Source organism: Onthophagus taurus, chromosome 7 (assembly GCF_036711975.1).
Source record: "Onthophagus taurus isolate NC chromosome 7, IU_Otau_3.0, whole genome shotgun sequence".
Lineage (NCBI taxonomy): Eukaryota > Metazoa > Arthropoda > Insecta > Coleoptera > Scarabaeidae > Onthophagus > Onthophagus taurus.
The window spans coordinates 6,832,070-6,849,483 of record NC_091972.1 but is presented as its reverse complement, the minus strand read 5'-3'; the positions used below and the strand labels follow the sequence as shown (position 1 = coordinate 6,849,483).

Below are 17,414 nucleotides of genomic sequence, written 5' to 3'. Positions count from 1 at the left end.
ATGAGTCATAGAACGCCCCTAAAACGTGATAGAGTATTGATTTTTTTCCATAAAAGCTGTGTGTTTAATTTCAGTCAAAAATAATCTTGTTTTAAAATTAATTAAACCTCCTCTGAGACTCTGAGTTGGGGGGTTGAAGAATTTAGTTATTTTTAGATTTATTATTTTAGTCTTCTTGAGACGAAATTCTTTAACTTGTAAGTATGGAGAAATCTTAAAAAAGAATAACCATATAAAGTTGTTATTGAGTAGGTTGCTTCAACCCACCTCAACCTTCTGTAATCGTAAAAAATAGGACATGATGTCATACTCATTTAATGGCAATCATTATGTTAAAAAAATCATATTTACTCTTCTTAGTAATCATAAAAGACATATATTAATCGGTTTATTACTGTTAAAGGTTGAAAAATGAACGTTTCATTCGAAAATAATAGGTAATTTCTAGAAATTTAATGATTTTCCAGTAATATGGAATGGAAAGCTCTGGAAGTGTGTTGGCGCCCTCAATTCATATCTGAACGTTTCCTTTTCGCTGTACAATGACGGACAAAAGTCTACATACAGCATTGAATAGGGCCTTTAAGGTCCAAATTCCTTTAAGGTTTAATTTTTCCAATAATTAATGTAAAAGTTTAAAATTCCCCACCCCCGACTCCAGATGACGTTTTAAGTAAGAAGAAAGAAATCACAGACGTACGTTCTCTCCCGTCTACTTCTGTTTTCTTCTAGCGCATAAGATTCGTAGCATTGTCTCTCGTCAGGAATTTTATTGATTTTTATACGCTCCAATCGCACGCTCAAATCTGATGACGTACTTTGGAGTTCGCGACCTGTAGTTTCAAACATTTTTTTTTTTTTTGGAAAAGCTAAGCCTCAGAATCAAAAATTAAAAAATATAGGGTTAATCAATTTTAAAAAGCTTTCGAATAAGCCAATAAAAAAAATACTTAACGCCCTATTATGAGGTTTTTGTAAAACATAATAAGATAACATAAGTCCGAAGACTTTCACGGCCGGTGTTAATTAAACTAAAATTAGAATTAAAACTAGAAACTTTCGGGTTTTGCCGTGCGTCTTTTAAGAAAAAGTTTGGGATGCCATGTTGGAACCTTCTTCAGAAGCTGGTTCGAAGTGAGCACAGTGGTTTTGTCTTTCGTTAGTGGAACACTCGATCTGTTGATGACGATTGTTTCTACTGGTAAACTATTACATTTCTTCTTTTGTATCCGACGTTCCAGAGATTCAAACTTCTTGCTGTCACGGGTCTTCTAGAATTCACGATCAGCCTTCTCCATTGTTAGTCTGTCCACTTTATCCCAGTCTTCTCCGGACATACAGTTGGAAAGTGAGAGGTGGAGTCGTAGTAACCTCTCACTTATGTTCTGTAGATCATTCTTTCTCGTAGTAGTGCTTGTTCTGGCCTAATCAAGATTCTACGTGCTGCAGCGGTGTCGATGTGGTGCTTCACCTTCAAGAAGGCTGGCGTTACTTTCTTCTCTCTGTATTTTCGTAGAAAGGCCAAACTGCTCGACAGCTTGCGTTGTCTAATTCGTGAGTTATCCTTGATTTGTTTGTTAATATCCTCCCCATAAAGGTTAATACTGTAAGTGAAGGCTTTCACGGTCGGTGTTAAATGAACTAAAATTAGAACTAAAACTAACACTAGAAACTTTCAGGTTTTGCCGTGCGTTTTTTAGGAAAAAGTTTGATGTTTCGGATGCCATGTTGCAACCTTCTTCAGAAACTGGTTCGAAGATTTCGAACTAATAAATAAGAATAAGATAATACACTCATTGTCAGTGGCATAAAAAACGCATCACCTAAAATGATGATTTTTGAACGTATTGCTCGATTTGAATACGTTTTTTTTTATTTGAAAGGTCTACCAATCTTTGCCAATATTTCTGTAGGTGCCTTCTCCATTTTGGCGTTCTTCAATATCAGCAATGGTGAATAACGCTAATGCATGTTTTCTTCTTACACTTTGCAACTAGCTGTGGGGTGCACCGACAAAAAATATTAATTTTAACATAAGGAGCTTGTAGTCTTGCCTGTTTTGATCACTTCTGTTTTTGTTTAAGTTTCTATTTTTGGGGGGAAGGGTTAAATTAGGGCTACGTACAGGCCATTCTATTCTGCTGATATCCAAATCATTCAGGTATTGGGACACTATGCGGGGTTGTATGGGAGCGTGTATTATCGTGCATGAATAGAAAGTTGTCACCAATAAATGGGCTGAAAGGAACCACGTGTTCAGCCAAAATTTCTTCAATATACCGAGCCGCGTTTAGATTGCCGTTGATAAAGCAAAGCTCCGTGCGTGCTTCGAAGCAGATACCTCCCCAAACCATTACAGATCCTCCCTGGTATTGTATGAGCATAACACTCTTCTGCAAACTCTCTCTTGACCATCTTGAGAGTACAAGCCAAACCTCGATTCGTCTGAGGACAGTGCGTTTCGCCACTCTGCATTGGTCCACTGAACATGATCTCGTGCAAATTGTAATCCAGCAACAGTTCTCGAAGCAACTGTGGTCCAGTTGATGGTCGCTGTGATCTCAACCTCGCTTCTTTAAATCTCCTTCTTACTTACACTTGCTCCAGACGATTTCTAATCTCAACTGCTGTGGTATGTCGATTTCAGGTCGTCTGATGAAGGTGCCAGTCTGTTGAAATCTCTAAATAGCACGACAAACCGCGATGGAGTTGAAAAGTTTGGTACCAACTGTAAAGTACGGCGGAGGTAGTGTTTAAAAGTAGCTAACACTGAAATCTGCGTTAGCCGAATCTATTGAAACTGAAATATTAGCTGAAATATTAAATTATTGTCTTAATAATTTTTGTATTATTTGTTGAATTTTTAGTATGTAGTTGTTGAGCGATTTGTGTTTTGTTCTTTTTTTGTGAATAAGTAAGTATCTCTAATCACACTGTAATACTAATTTTTTTATTTTCTGTTATTTTATTACGTTGTACAAAATCTCATAATACAATGCTGTCCGTAGATTTTTGTCCGCCACTGTAGATCGGCGGTACAAAGAACCAATCATATCGTAGCATACTATTTTGGCGTGACGTCACTAAAGGTATATATACGAGTACACCCGAAATATCTGTACAGTTGGTTGTCGAAGGTCTTTGTCCGCCGAATTTCGACTTAACCGTAATACTGGTTATATTCTAAATTCTCGTCGTTTTTAAGAAAACCTTTAAAGCAAAATGGTAAGATATTTTTTTTTATTAATGAAATTCGTTCAAAAACTTTTGTTTTATAAAATGATTTGAAGGATGCTTTGGAAAAAAAAAGCACGTGAGTCACGTCGGCCATTTTACCGGCTTTAACTGTTAAATGTTCTTTTAATAAGATTAAATTATTTTATAAATTTGTGGCAATAATTTGTATTTTAAAATAAAGTAATATGTATTTTATTCAAGAAAATCCATAATTAACTTATTAATAAAAACCACGTGAGATAAAAGCATGACCGCGTGGATTTCCATTTTACTTTTGCTCCAATTCTACTTTTAAGATTCTCACATTCAATAATTATTTGGAGCATTATTTTAGCAAATAGTAAAAAGCGTTAAAAGTCTTCCATTAACTTAATATTACGCATAATATTACGCTTATTTCTTCTTTAATTGTTTCTGATCACAGAACTTTCATTAATTTGATAAATCCAATAAATAAATGAAATCATTTACGTTTATTTAGAGAAAATTTGTTTCTGTATGTGGCTATTTTTATTATTATAGCGTGAATGTATCTCAGTTCATGTTGGCCAAGCGGGCGTCCAAATTGGTAATTCTTGCTGGGAATTGTACTGCCTTGAGCATGGCATCCAACCCGATGGTCAAATGCCCAGTGATAAAGCCGCTGGAGGAGGAGATGACAGTTTTAACACTTTCTTCAGCGAGACTGGTGCTGGGAAACACGTTCCACGAGCAGTTTTTGTTGATTTGGAACCCACAGTTGTAGATGAAGTGAGAACTGGAACATACAGACAACTATTCCATCCAGAACAACTTATTACTGGCAAAGAAGACGCTGCCAATAACTATGCTAGGGGTCATTATACGATTGGAAAAGAAATTGTCGATATAGTTTTAGACCGGGTTCGTAAATTGGCTGATCAATGTACTGGTCTTCAAGGTTTCTTAATTTTCCATTCCTTTGGAGGTGGAACTGGTTCTGGATTCACATCCCTGCTCATGGAACGTTTGTCTGTTGATTATGGAAAGAAATCAAAGCTGGAATTTGCGATCTACCCAGCTCCACAGGTTTCCACAGCAGTCGTTGAGCCATACAATTCCATTTTAACCACCCATACCACTTTAGAACACTCCGATTGTGCTTTTATGGTCGATAATGAAGCCATCTATGACATCTGCAGACGTAATTTGGATATCGAACGCCCGTCGTACACCAACTTAAATCGTTTGATTGGCCAAATCGTTTCTTCAATCACCGCCTCCTTACGTTTTGATGGTGCCCTCAATGTCGACCTTACTGAATTCCAAACTAACTTGGTTCCATATCCTCGTATCCATTTCCCTCTCGTTACATACGCCCCTGTTATTTCCGCCGAAAAAGCTTATCATGAACAACTTTCCGTAGCTGAAATTACCAACGCTTGTTTCGAACCTGCCAACCAAATGGTAAAATGCGATCCTCGTCATGGTAAATACATGGCTTGTTGCATGCTGTATCGTGGAGATGTCGTCCCTAAAGATGTAAACGCCGCGATTGCCACCATCAAGACTAAACGTACCATCCAATTCGTTGATTGGTGTCCAACTGGTTTTAAAGTTGGTATTAATTATCAACCACCAACGGTTGTCCCAGGTGGAGATCTGGCTAAGGTTCAACGCGCCGTTTGCATGTTATCAAACACGACGGCTATTGCTGAAGCTTGGGCTCGTTTAGATCATAAATTTGATTTGATGTATGCTAAACGTGCTTTTGTTCATTGGTATGTTGGTGAAGGTATGGAAGAAGGAGAATTTTCTGAAGCCCGTGAAGATTTGGCTGCCCTCGAAAAGGATTATGAAGAGGTTGGAATGGATTCTGGAGAAGCTGAAGGAGAAGGAGAAGAATATTAAGTGAAATTAATTGTTTTTCATTATTATGTATTGTTATCAATTTTGATGCTGTTAATTTTTAATGAATTAGTAATTTGAAGAGATTTGTATTGAAAAAATAAATTTTTGAATTTGAACAGAATAACTTTGTTTTAATTTTTTGATTTGTTCACATTAATGGTAAATTTTTACATAGTATCTAAGATTTTCTTGATTCTAATTTGACTAAAAGACCATTTTTAGGTCTTAAAATTAATTCCATCATTGGTTTAACTGTTTCTTGGGATTCAATGGCGGTGACTTTATAATGTTTTAAAATGTAGGCGAGTATAGTTTTTTCTTCATACATTGCAAATTTTTGTCCTTAAATGTTTCATAATATTTGTATTCAACCTAATTAATTTTATAAATTTAAAATAACTTACCTATACAATTTCTAGGTCCGGCACTAAAAGGAATATAAGCATAAGGGTGTCTATTTTTTATATTATGAGGTAAAAATCGATCAGGATCAAATTTTTCTGGATGCGGATAGATTTTCTCATCATGATGTACTAAGAAAATCTGTAGGTTTATAGTACATTCAGCAGGAAGTAAGTATTTTTCTAAAATAATAATAAAATGTTGAATTAAAAAGTTGGAATAGATTAAGAATGAAAGAATCTAAGATGATTGCTACATCTGTATGGTTCTAGTGCTAGTGTAAGCTATAGTTTTTTTTGTTATTTAACGTTAGAGTGTTATATGTTTTTATTGAGCTAAAACTAGAACTAGAAACATTCGGGTTTAGCTATGCGTCTCTTAAGACGGCTAAACCTCAATCTTTCTAGTTCTAGGTCAAATGTTAGTTCTAGTGACAGTGCTAGGTAGCGCTACTTAGCATTAAATATCACTGCGTTGTATATTTTTATTGAATTAAAACTAGAACTAACTCTACACCTAGAACTAGAAAGTTTCGGGTTTAGACCAGAATTTTTCTAGTTTTCGGTCTAGTGTTAGTTCTAGTTTTGCACTAGCACTTTAATTACAACTAACCCAAGACCTAGAACTAGAATCATTCGGGTTTAGCCGTCTTGAGAGACGTGCGGCTAAATCCGAATGTTTCTAGTTCTCGGTCTAGTGTTAGTTCTAGTTTTGCACTAGCACTATAATTAGAACAAACACAAGACCTAGAACTAGAAGCATCCGGGTTTAGCCGTCTTGAGAGACGTGCGGCTAAATCCGAATGTTTCTAGTTCTCGGTTTAGTGTTAGTCCTAGTTTTGCACTAGCACTATCATTAAAACTAACACAATAATATAATAATAATAATATATTATTATATTATGTTTCTAGTTCTAGGTCAAATCTTAGTTCTAGTGACAGTGCTAGGTAGCGCTACTTAGCATTAGATATCACTGTGTTGCATATTTTTATTGAATTAAAACTAGAACTAATACTAGAACTAGAATCATTCGGGTTTAGCCGTCTTGAAAGGCGTGCGGCTAAATCCGAACGTTTCTAGATTTAGGTCTAGTTTTAATTGTTATTCAGTGTTAGATTGTGGTATATTTTTAATGAATAAAAAGTAGAACTAACACTAGGCCTAGAATTGTAAACATTCGGGTTTAGCCCATACAGCTAATTATATTTACAAAAGAACTAAGGATGTCTACAATATACTGAGTAGACTAAAAATATAACCTAATTTAACATCATTGGTTAACTTCCTCCCTATTGTTGGTACACTTGGAAATAGTCTCAATGCTTCTTTAACACACCGTTCCAACAATTTTAATTTTCCTAAATCGTTAATGGTTAAAGTTTCACCATCATTAGACTCTTCAAAAACGGTGGTAATTTCCCGAAACACTTCTTCTTGGATGTCGGGGTGATTTCCTAATAAAAATAAACTCCAACATATACCTGCCGTTGTTGTATCATGACCCTAAAAACGTTAGATATTAAAAAATAAACGTTACAAGATATTTTTTAAACCTCAAACATAAAAGTATCCACTTCTTCTCTTAGTTCCATGTCGGTTAAATTAATGGGAGACTCCAATAAAAGGTCTAAAAACGCTTTCCGAACTTTCCCACCGATTACATCCGGTTCAGATGAGTTTGATTCGTTTGTTTGATCGGTTTTGGATTTAGTAATCAATTTTTCTTTCCGTTCTTTTATTACTTTGGTTGTAAAATCGTGCAAATTTGATAAATATTTTTTGTATCGTTTACCTTGGTTGGTTTTATAATAGATAAAATCGGGGTGTAACCAGGGTTTCATTAAACGATCAACGGTTTCTTTAGTAATGCTACAAAATAAGAAAAGAAATTATTTTGAGAAATTTTAACATTTGCGTTAATACTTACTGGGAAACATTTTTCACATATTCATTATTTGGATCGCTCATTGCGTTAATTTGTATTCCCATAGCCGTTTCTAAAAGAAATTTGTAATATAGAGTGGTTCTAAATTTATATTTATAATTTTTTTGATTATGTACCACAAATAATGTCTAATGTACAATTTGTAATGTGTGGATATAAATCGAAAACTTCCGTAATGGTTTTATTTTGTAAATTTGTCACTAATAATTTGCTCTTTTCGACGAAAATTTCCATAAAATTCTCCAAAATGGTAAAATGAAACGTTGGTGTTATTAATTTTCTATGAGTGAACCACTTTTTCCCTGTTGAAGTTAATAAACCATCCCCCAACCATGGACGGACGCTATCATACATCGATGATTTAGTTATTTGCACAGAATTATTCAAAATTAACTAAAAAATATTTTTTTGTTAATATCAATTAACTTTTCTTTTGTTTCTTTGTACCTCGATGTCTTTAGGTTCTAATAAATGGACGACAGGAGTACTACCGAGCCAAGTTCTTATGATAGGGCCATAATTTCTTAGATGTACTTTTGCTCTCTTAAAAAGTTCTAAAAAAAATAAGTTTAGATTTCGAGAAAAATTGTTTTTAAAATATTACCTTCTTTTGGGAATAAAAATAGTCTATAAGTAGTTCCAATTATAGGCACTCTTATAGGTCCTGGAATTTTATTAATAATTTTGTTTACTCTGTCTCTTGTAATCCATTCAAAAATAAAATAAACAATCACAGCTAGAAAAAATGTAAAAAACACTTCCTGTAAAAGATTCATTATTAAATTTTTTTTTAAATATTTATTCAGAACGGACTTCTTCAAATAAATAGTAAAGAATAACTGAGAAGAAATTGAACTTATCTTATCTTGTAACGCAAAACTGTATAAATAGAAATAGGAATGTGTTATGTGATGCCATGTTTACACAATGATTTTCAATTTTCATTCTTTATTTTTGTTTATTCTTTCATAAAATCTTTTTTACTAGTAGATTACAAATAGTATGTTTGTATATCTATTTAACGTCTGGAAAATACACGTTTCTCAGAGGCCAAAATGGATATTTTTAAAATTTAAGAAATTATTTAATTTTGCACACAATAATTTTTTTACACCATCACTAAAATCTTAATATATATATGTATATATATATTTGTTACTGTTTTTCTTGTTCCTTACTTTCATTCTTCTCAATGTCTTTCATGTCTTCCATCATTACGCTTTCATCTTCTTCTTTGGTATTTTCATAATTCATCGGTTTTGGTTGGTCCACTTCCAAAATCGATGTTCGAGTCAAATCGATACCGGAATTTGAGTCAAAACCAATCCTGCGATTTTCAGGATGTCTGAACATTTCACCGTCATGTATTGTCTATTAACAAAAAAGGGAATTAATAAATGATAAATATTATTGAAAAATTGAAATTAAAGAAAGTTTTGTTCATCACGGTATCACAAATTATAAAAAGTACAATGATTATCAAATTATGTATGTGATTTTGACAAGTTTGTTAAAGTGTTTTCTGTGAATCTGAAGATGTAGCCATGCATCTTCAGATTCACAGAAAACCCGAAACTTTCTAGTTCTAGGTTTAGTGCCAGTTTTAGTTTTATTTCAAGATATTAACCGAAATTGAAATAAACAAAAAGAGCGAGTATAAAATTGAAAGTCATTGTTGCTAATCACATTCATGTTATTATTTACAATTTTACATTAAATAAGATAAGATAAATAGAATTTCATCTCGCAATCAGTTCGATTCAAACGTTTATTTCAATAACTTAGACAAACTTAACACAAATATTTTAAATAAATTTAAAAAAGACTTACATATAAAATTATGTATCCTTTACAGGAAACGTTATTATCAATTATTATAGTCATAATTGTTTATTTCATTTTCGAATGGATTACGAGAGATAGAAAAATCAGAATTATTAATAAAATTCCTGGACCTATAAGAGTACCTATACTTGGAACTATTTATAAACCTCTTTTATTCCCAAGAGAAGGTGATGTTGTGTTATGCTATTTAATTCAATTTCTATGTTTATTTTTTTAGAGCTTTTTAAAAGAGCTAAAGTAGATATAAGAGAATATGGTCCTATTTTAAAAACTTGGCTTGGCAGCACTCCAGTTGTTCATTTATTTGAGCCAAAAGATATAGAGGTAATACAAAAAGGTGTTGTTTAATTATAATTAAAAACCAAATATTTTTAGTTAATTTTAAATAATTCCGTGCAAATAACTAAATCGTGGCTATATGATACCGCTCGCCCATGGTTAGGGGATGGTTTATTAACTTCAACAGGGCAAAAATGGTTCACTCATAGAAAATTAATAACGCCAACATTTCATTTTACAATTTTGGAAAACTTTATGGAAATTTTCGTCGAAAAAAGCAAATTATTAGTGGGAAATTTACAAAATAAGGCAAATCAAGAAGTTTTTGATTTGTATCCATACATTACTCACTGCACATTGGATATTATTTGTGGTATATAACCATGAAAAATATAAAAAGTGTATTAACGACATTCTTTTTAGAAACCGCCATGGGAGTAGAAATTAACGCAATGAATAATCCAAAAAATGAATACGTAAAAAATGTTTCTGAGTAAATATTAATCACAACAAATAATCATTAGAAATAACTTATTTTTTGTAGTATTACTAAAGCAACTTTTGACCGTTTAATGAAACCATGGTTAAAATCTGATTTTATCTATTATAATACTAACCAAGGGAAACGATACAAGAAATATTTATCAAATTTGCACGGATTTACAACCAAAGTAATAAAAGGACGGAAAGAGAAATTGATTACTAAATCCAAAACCGATCAATCAAACGAATCAACCTCATCTGAACCGGATGTAATCGGTGGGAAAGTTCGAAAAGCGTTTTTAGATCTTTTATTGGAGTCTTCCATTAATTTAACCGACATGGAACTAAGAGAAGAAGTGGATACTTTTATGTTTGAGGTTTAAAAGATATCTTGTAACGTTTATTGTTTAATAGTAAACGTTTTTAGGGTCATGATACAACAACGGCAGGTACGTGTTGGAGTTTATTTTTATTAGGAAATCACCCCGATATCCAAGAAGAAGTATTTCGGGAAATTACCACCGTTTTTGAAGAGTCTAATGATGGTGAAACTTTAACCATTAACGATTTAGGAAAATTAAAAATGTTGGAACGGTGTGTTAAAGAAGCGTTAAGATTGTTTCCAAGTGTACCGGTGATAGGCAGAAAATTAACCACCGACGTTAAATTAGGTTATATTTATTTTGCCCTACTTAAACAACTGAATTGGAAATTTAATTATTGCAGAAAATTATTTACTCCCCGCTGATTGCACGATAAATTTGGAAATTTTTATAACGCATCATGACAAAAACATCTACCCCGATCCGGAAAAATTCGACCCCGATCGATTTTTACCTGAGAATATAAAAAATAGACACCCTTATGCATATATTCCTTTTAGTGCTGGACCTAGAAATTGTATAGGTAAGTTAACAACATTAATTAGGATGAATAAAAATATAAATAAACGTTTAAGGACAAAAATTTGCAATGTTCGAAGAAAAAACTATACTCGCCTATATTTTAAAGCATTACAAAGTTACCGCAATTGAATCTCAAGAAACAGTTAAACCAATGATGGAGTTAATTTTAAGACCTAAGAATGGACTTTTAGTTAAGTTGGAACCAAGAAAATCTTAATAATCAATGTTATTATACCGGGAATTTCATATAACTCGCAATATATGAACCATAGTTACGAAACTACTGTGCACTTGGACTGTCCCACATAAAATGCATCATAGCTTAATAGTATAGTCATTGGGTAGTTTTTCGGCCGTATTAAGAGACGCACGACTAAACCCGAATGTTTCTAATTTTAAGAATAGTGTTAGTTCTACTTTTCGTCCAATCAAAATATACCACTAACGCTGAATAACAATTAAAACTAATACTAGACCTAAATCTAGAAACATTCAGATTTAGCCACACGTCTTTCAAGACGGCTAAACCCGAATGATTCTAGTGCAAAACTAGAACTAACACTAGACCTAGAACTAGAAACATTCGATTTAGCCGTGCGTCTTCAGATTGTCTAAATTGCCACAAAATATCAAAAATTAATAATGAAATACATGTCATTATGTGAAAAATGAATCAAAAAAAGATAATAATTTTTTCTCACCTTTTTAAGCTGTTTATCAAAACTACTAGTTTTAGTAACTGGGGGTTTATAATCCAATTGATTCATAAAATTCTCAACGTCCGTTCCGAGATCATCTTCATCCATCACCGATTTTACATCACTTTTCAATTCGACATCATACCTACTATTACTTTCATCGCGATTGAATTCTTTATCACGATTACTTTTCTCCTGTTTAAAAGCTTCTTGTTGTTTCCGATCCGGAATAATAATCGGAATCTCATCTTCATCATCCATCTGATTTAATTTTGCTGGCGTAAACGATGATTTTCTTTTTTCATAAGTCGCCGATTGTTCTCGTAATTTCTCTTTCGGTGTTGTTTCCTGTTTTCCAAATGTTCCGGATGCACTTCGTGCGATTGTAGGAATCGAACCATTATCGCTTCTAGAATCCACCTGTCTTGGTGGAATCGGGTATTCGGTGACAGGATCAGAAGAAACCGATGTTCTAACTTTACCTTTCACTTTTTTTTCTTGAGATGGTGTATCGATTTTTAGAATTTCGATTGACGATTCTTTAGGTTGTACTTTTTCCATATTTGATAATGAATGTGTTGGAGATAATTCAGATAGCATAATATTACCTACAGCTGGATTGTAAACATTCACAGAGCTTTGTATAACGAGTTCTATTTTATCCTCTTCTTCTTCAATAACTTCTTTTACACTGTGCACAGAGTCGGACTTAACTCTGTTAATTAATAATAGATCTGATGGGGTGATTTGCGTGCCGACGCTCGGAAAGAATTTTGCTAACATTTCTGGTAGATAAATGGCGTAATCGTCGCTTTTACAATACAAAGCACAATTCCTTTTGCCGCATAGGCATTTCTTTTTTTCTTTTTCCGGCTCCATGTTTTCAAATAAATCTTGTTCAATTTTGACTATTTTTGGCGCAATTGGTGAAATTGTTGGAAAACATTGTTCAGTTTCCGTATCTATAAACATTCCAAATAAAACAAACAAAAATAATTATCTTTATTTTTGTTAGATTGTGATAAACATCAAAATTGACATAAACACAACCTTTAATTAAATATAATTATTTTAAAGTATTTTTTCATTTTCTCTAAAGTAGTACAACAAAAACATGAGGGAATTAAAAATGTTTATTATTTTTCTTACAATTTATATCCTAAAAATATAGAAAAATCCTTTTTGATTTCATATATTAACAATAGCATCTAGAATAAAAATGATTTGAAATAAAAAGATGATTTGTATATTATTTAAACGAAACTTACCCAAAAAAATAAAAGGGAAATGGATGAGACGATTCCAGATTTTATAAATTTTCTTTTATGATGTGTAAACAATATTCTCGTATTTATTTAGAAATTAATCAATTTTTTAAAAGTAATTGTCTGCTTTTCGTTTCTTTCGTTTCGCATCTTAAATTTTTAATTTAAATTAATTTAAATAGTCAACAAATATTTTCATTTTTAATTTGAATGGTACTGTTTTGAAGAAAATAAAAAAATCTTTTCAAAGGGGGATTCAATGAAAAAAACCTCAATGGTATCATATTACACTTTTTAGGTTGGTAGTAATGAAAATTTGACCAAACGATAGAATCTAAGAGAATTGCTACATCTCCGGAACAGGTGCATAGTTCGACGGCCCGTTCGTGACGTCACACATGAGTAGAGCTAACACTAAACCTAAAATTAGAACTAGAAACATTCGGGTTTAGTTGTGCGTCTCTTAAGACAGCTAAACTCGAATGTTTCTAGTTCTATTAGGTCTAATGAGCGTGACACGTGATATGACGTATTGGCTCTACACTGACGTCATTTCCTGGATTACAAAAGACCTAAAAATCTAGAAGTTCTTTTAGATTCTACCGTCCTTGTTATTTGACAAGTTATCTAGATAAGAACTACTAAATAAAAATCTTAATTTCACGTAGTGATTTCATACTGATTCTAAACTGAGATTTTAAACAGTTATTAATACTAATTTTGCAGGTGCGAATTATCTTTTATTATCAGTTGTCATATGTCAATAATACCAACTTCAATCTGAATAAAAATAATATCAGATTATGTTGTAGAGGTTTTTATATTGAATATACCTACATTAGACCTTGTGAAGGCTTTACAATCACAATTTAACTCAGTACTTTATAAATTAAATGCTCAGAACTAAACTAAAATAAGTCAAAATTAAATAGAATGGATTGTAAAACCGACCAAATGTTCCACTTTAACTATGATAAAGAAAAAAATATCAACAACATACCGTTTTTCTTAATTGCTTTTCTTTCACTTTCTTCTGGATAATTATAAACATCGTTACAATCTAATTCATCCCAAATCGTTGTTTTACCAGGTGGTTGCTCACTTTTTTGGCAACATCCACAGGTACAGTGGCGTTTTACAGTTGTTGGTTGCTGTACCGGTTCACTTTCAATTTTGTTTTCATACTCATTGTCAGTAGTTGTTGGATACGTACTATGTGTAGCAGCTAATTTGATTTAAAAGAATTAGAAAAATTAACGCATTTTTGTTGTTTACTTACTAGTAACTAAATATCCTTGTTTAATTTCACGGGGTTTATCATGATAGACGTAACGAACCGTGCTCGATAGTAACTTATGTGACGAATCTTTAAAAACTGAAAAAAAAATAAAAGAAAATAGTTTTTGTGCTAATTTTTATTTATTTTTGGCATACTCATATCTTCATTGCTTTGCATAAGGCGTTTGTAATCGGGTTCTTCATCAAAATTGAGACGATATTTCTGTGAATTTTCTTGAGGTTGGTTTGAAGTTGCTAAAAAAATACTTTTTTGTCAAAATTTTACTTACAATTAGACAGCACATGTTTTTTTGGTCATATATTATCATATAAATTTAGATTTGTTTCAATTTTATTTCACGTCATGATCATTGTATTAGATGAGCTTCATAGTAAGTAATACATAGTATTTTTTAGACACTGACAGTCCATGTTTTAAATCAGCCTAAGCGTCAGAATTTTTTGAATATATTGTATAATATATGACTATATCAGTAATATAACATTTTTGACAAAATGCTATAGTTGAGTTTTGAAGTACGACCATGGTTATATTCTAATTTTAATTATTTATGCACTAAAAGGAGAGGTACTTATAATCAAAGTACAATATTTTTCTACTTTTGGGAACCAATGGCACGATTTCCACGTACTTAGACTCAGAGGAACACTCGAATATTAACGTAATTCAAGTTGAAAGACAGAATTGAACGTCACTTTAATGACCTCATAGCCGATCTTCAACCGCTTAGAAGATTAATGCAATTTTTAGCAAAAAGGATAGAATGGTGTATTCGGGAAAACACAGGACATTTTGAACACTTATTCTAACTGATCGAGTATTTCATGTTTTCTTCTTGCTACCTTTTTTTTGAAACATTCAATTGATACTTAATCAGAGTGAAAGGTGATAAAGTTTTCAAAATTCCAAAGAAATATTGAAATTAATGTATATCTAGTAAATTGTTTTAACTGTTAAATTTACAAATTATTTCAAGTACAATAAAATTGCAGTTCTTACCTTGAATCGCAGGAGTAATGTCTTTTTTTATAAGAGATTGAATTTCGTGGCCTAAAAAGGTATTTCTCATTAAAAAAAAAAAAATAAATAAATCAATAAACTTACGGACAGGATATTCATTTTCTAAACTTTCCATAAATTTTTCAGCCGAATATATGGAGGAATCGCTTTCTTGTTTTTCATTTATGTTAACTGTTGCTTTAGATCGGTTTTTATCTGGTACAATAGCTGGTTGATGATGAGATACAGAAGTTGCAACATCAACAACCCTATAAAATTATAAATAAAGATATAAAAACAAATATTTTTCGTTAATTTTTTAAAACAAACCAAATTTTTTCAAGGGCTTGACAACAAGCTGCAGATTTAGTATCTTTAATTTTTAAAATTTCACTTTTTACTTGCACCTCACGATCTTCAGTTGGTTGAGGATCGATTGTATCACCACTATATATCACAAATAAATAAATTTAATAATACTTAGTTATAGTAAATATTTTTTACCGTATTAATGTATTTTTTAAAACAACAACTTTCGTATTTGTGCATGCATCGCAGTTGTCTTTATTTTTTGGTAATGTATTCATTGATTTACAATATTTTTCACAATTTTTTTTTTCTTGTATCGGTTGATTTTCTTTTTTACTAAAACAAACACATTATTTTTTCAAAATTTTTATAAAAAATTTAAAAAATACCTTATGTTATCAACTTTAACATATTGATTTTCGTTGTAATTACTATGCGCCGATTTTGATTCATCAAAACCACCCATATCTTTCGATACATAAATTAATTCGCATTTTGCACCAGGTGTTTGACTGCAAATTGGATAATTTTTATTCGATTCCCATGGACCCAAGGTGTAAATTTCTGATTCGTTAAATTTAACGTTCAATTCTTTGGCTAAATTCCGCACTTGATCTCTCATTTTATTCTGTTTTGTATTATAAAAATAAGAAGATGAAAGATGTAACAATTAACAATACAAACCACTTCTAAGCGACCTCGATTTGCTTCAATGTGACTATTAAAAACACGTTTCATCTCCTCACAATTATAGAGATCATTTTTAATTATATCTTCAGTTATTCTTAATGCAAATTGTAGGTATTCATGTTCATTTACACTAAAAAAATAAAATAAATATATTAAAAAATCACTCTTAGTGCATTATTTACCTGTCTTTTATGATCGATTCAACTCCATGAGTTGTACTTCTTTCTCCAGATGTATTTCTGTGAATAATATAGTTGTAATTGGAAAAACTTGTAATTTATTTTATAGCTCACCGAGTATCCCCTGCTGCATGGTTGCTACTATTACTACTATTTCTCGATGATTGACTTCCAGATCTAACAGATTTTCCTCTTGATTTTCGTGCAACACTTGATGTACGACCTTTAGATTTACTTGATTGTGCTCGTGATTTGGTAATCTAAAAATATTACTTCAAAATTACTTGACATCATAACAAATAATTTATAAATACGGTTTGATAAGTACCATTTGAGGGGGCATATCACTTAAATTTCTTCTTGTTTTAGGACGACTGTTTCGCTGTACAACTTTTCCGTGAGATTCCATTTTTAAGTTCCCTTTTTTATGCCTGATTTTATAAGAAAAATTACAAAATAGTTTAACAACAAATGTATTAACTAACTTACTGTTTCATTTCTGTTTCATCTATTATCGTTGTTTTCTTTTTACAACCAGAGTTTACTCGAGATTTAGTGTTGTTCAATTTCCTATAATGATTTGCCATATGAAAATAAATGTCTAAAGAATTCGCTGATTTACTCATTTATGTACTTATTTTTTATCCACTTTCGTAAATAAACTATATTTAAAATCTATTTTTACAACTTTATAAAGATTAATGTTATAAAATATTCTCTATTCTTCCTACTTGTGTTGTGTTTGTAATTTTATCGAATGTACGTTGCTATGGTTACTTATTTCGCGGGAATGTTTAAAAATTAATTTTTTTCTTGATATTTGTTTAAAAAACGTTATGAATTTATTGTATACTTACTTTAATAAGTAATTTTAAATTGATTCATAAACGATAATTGCATCTACTTTTAGTTTTTTGCATTCTGAAATCACCTAACATCCCATTCAAAAATCAAAATTTCACATAACCTTTTGACAATTATGACATCTCACCTATCACCATCTATCGGA

The 17,414-nt window shown here is 31.7% G+C and overlaps 4 protein-coding genes across 7 annotated transcripts; 2 read left to right on the top strand and 2 right to left on the bottom strand.

Annotated features, from left to right (window-relative positions):
• Nucleotides 1-3,120: 3,120 nt before the first annotated feature.
• On the top strand, nucleotides 3,121-5,230 carry LOC111418885 (tubulin alpha-1 chain-like). Its single transcript, XM_023051588.2, has 2 exons — nucleotides 3,121-3,225; nucleotides 3,760-5,230. The coding sequence occupies exons 1-2, from the start codon at nucleotides 3,223-3,225 to the stop codon at nucleotides 5,104-5,106; spliced, it is 1,350 nt and encodes a 449-aa protein (XP_022907356.1). The 5' UTR covers nucleotides 3,121-3,222; the 3' UTR covers nucleotides 5,107-5,230.
• LOC111418883 (cytochrome P450 4C1-like) lies at nucleotides 5,217-8,309 on the bottom strand. The gene is made up of 8 exons (XM_023051586.2): nucleotides 8,058-8,309; nucleotides 7,901-8,007; nucleotides 7,570-7,846; nucleotides 7,436-7,505; nucleotides 7,062-7,377; nucleotides 6,768-7,011; nucleotides 5,511-5,690; nucleotides 5,217-5,448 (listed from the first exon to the last, which is right to left on the bottom strand). Exons 1-8 carry the CDS (start codon nucleotides 8,227-8,229, stop codon nucleotides 5,285-5,287), a joined length of 1,530 nt encoding a protein of 509 aa, XP_022907354.2. The 5' UTR covers nucleotides 8,230-8,309; the 3' UTR covers nucleotides 5,217-5,284.
• A 72-nt stretch (nucleotides 8,310-8,381) lies between these two features.
• Nucleotides 8,382-17,407, bottom strand: LOC111418894 (uncharacterized). Of its 4 annotated transcripts, none has more exons than XM_071197608.1 (17): nucleotides 17,263-17,407; nucleotides 16,891-16,975; nucleotides 16,734-16,836; nucleotides 16,520-16,665; nucleotides 16,409-16,465; nucleotides 16,221-16,356; nucleotides 15,926-16,164; nucleotides 15,732-15,872; nucleotides 15,558-15,674; nucleotides 15,333-15,496; nucleotides 15,228-15,278; nucleotides 14,363-14,461; nucleotides 14,208-14,303; nucleotides 13,929-14,153; nucleotides 11,667-12,625; nucleotides 8,632-8,824; nucleotides 8,382-8,579 (listed from the first exon to the last, which is right to left on the bottom strand). In XM_071197608.1, the coding sequence occupies exons 3-17, from the start codon at nucleotides 16,812-16,814 to the stop codon at nucleotides 8,497-8,499; spliced, it is 2,787 nt and encodes a 928-aa protein (XP_071053709.1). In that variant the 5' UTR covers nucleotides 16,815-16,836; nucleotides 16,891-16,975; nucleotides 17,263-17,407; the 3' UTR covers nucleotides 8,382-8,496. The 4 variants fall into 4 exon arrangements, with proteins under 4 accessions (XP_071053709.1, XP_071053707.1, XP_071053708.1 ...); XM_071197606.1 differs by having other exon boundaries at nucleotides 16,895-16,975; nucleotides 17,263-17,404; XM_071197607.1 differs by lacking the exon at nucleotides 17,263-17,407 and adding an exon at nucleotides 17,040-17,171 and having other exon boundaries at nucleotides 16,895-16,975.
• Nucleotides 9,214-11,483, top strand: LOC111418895 (cytochrome P450 4C1-like). Its single transcript, XM_023051599.2, has 8 exons — nucleotides 9,214-9,465; nucleotides 9,516-9,622; nucleotides 9,674-9,950; nucleotides 10,001-10,070; nucleotides 10,122-10,437; nucleotides 10,488-10,731; nucleotides 10,787-10,966; nucleotides 11,019-11,483. Exons 1-8 carry the CDS (start codon nucleotides 9,294-9,296, stop codon nucleotides 11,180-11,182), a joined length of 1,530 nt encoding a protein of 509 aa, XP_022907367.2. The 5' UTR covers nucleotides 9,214-9,293; the 3' UTR covers nucleotides 11,183-11,483.
• Nucleotides 17,408-17,414: the final 7 nt, after the last annotated feature.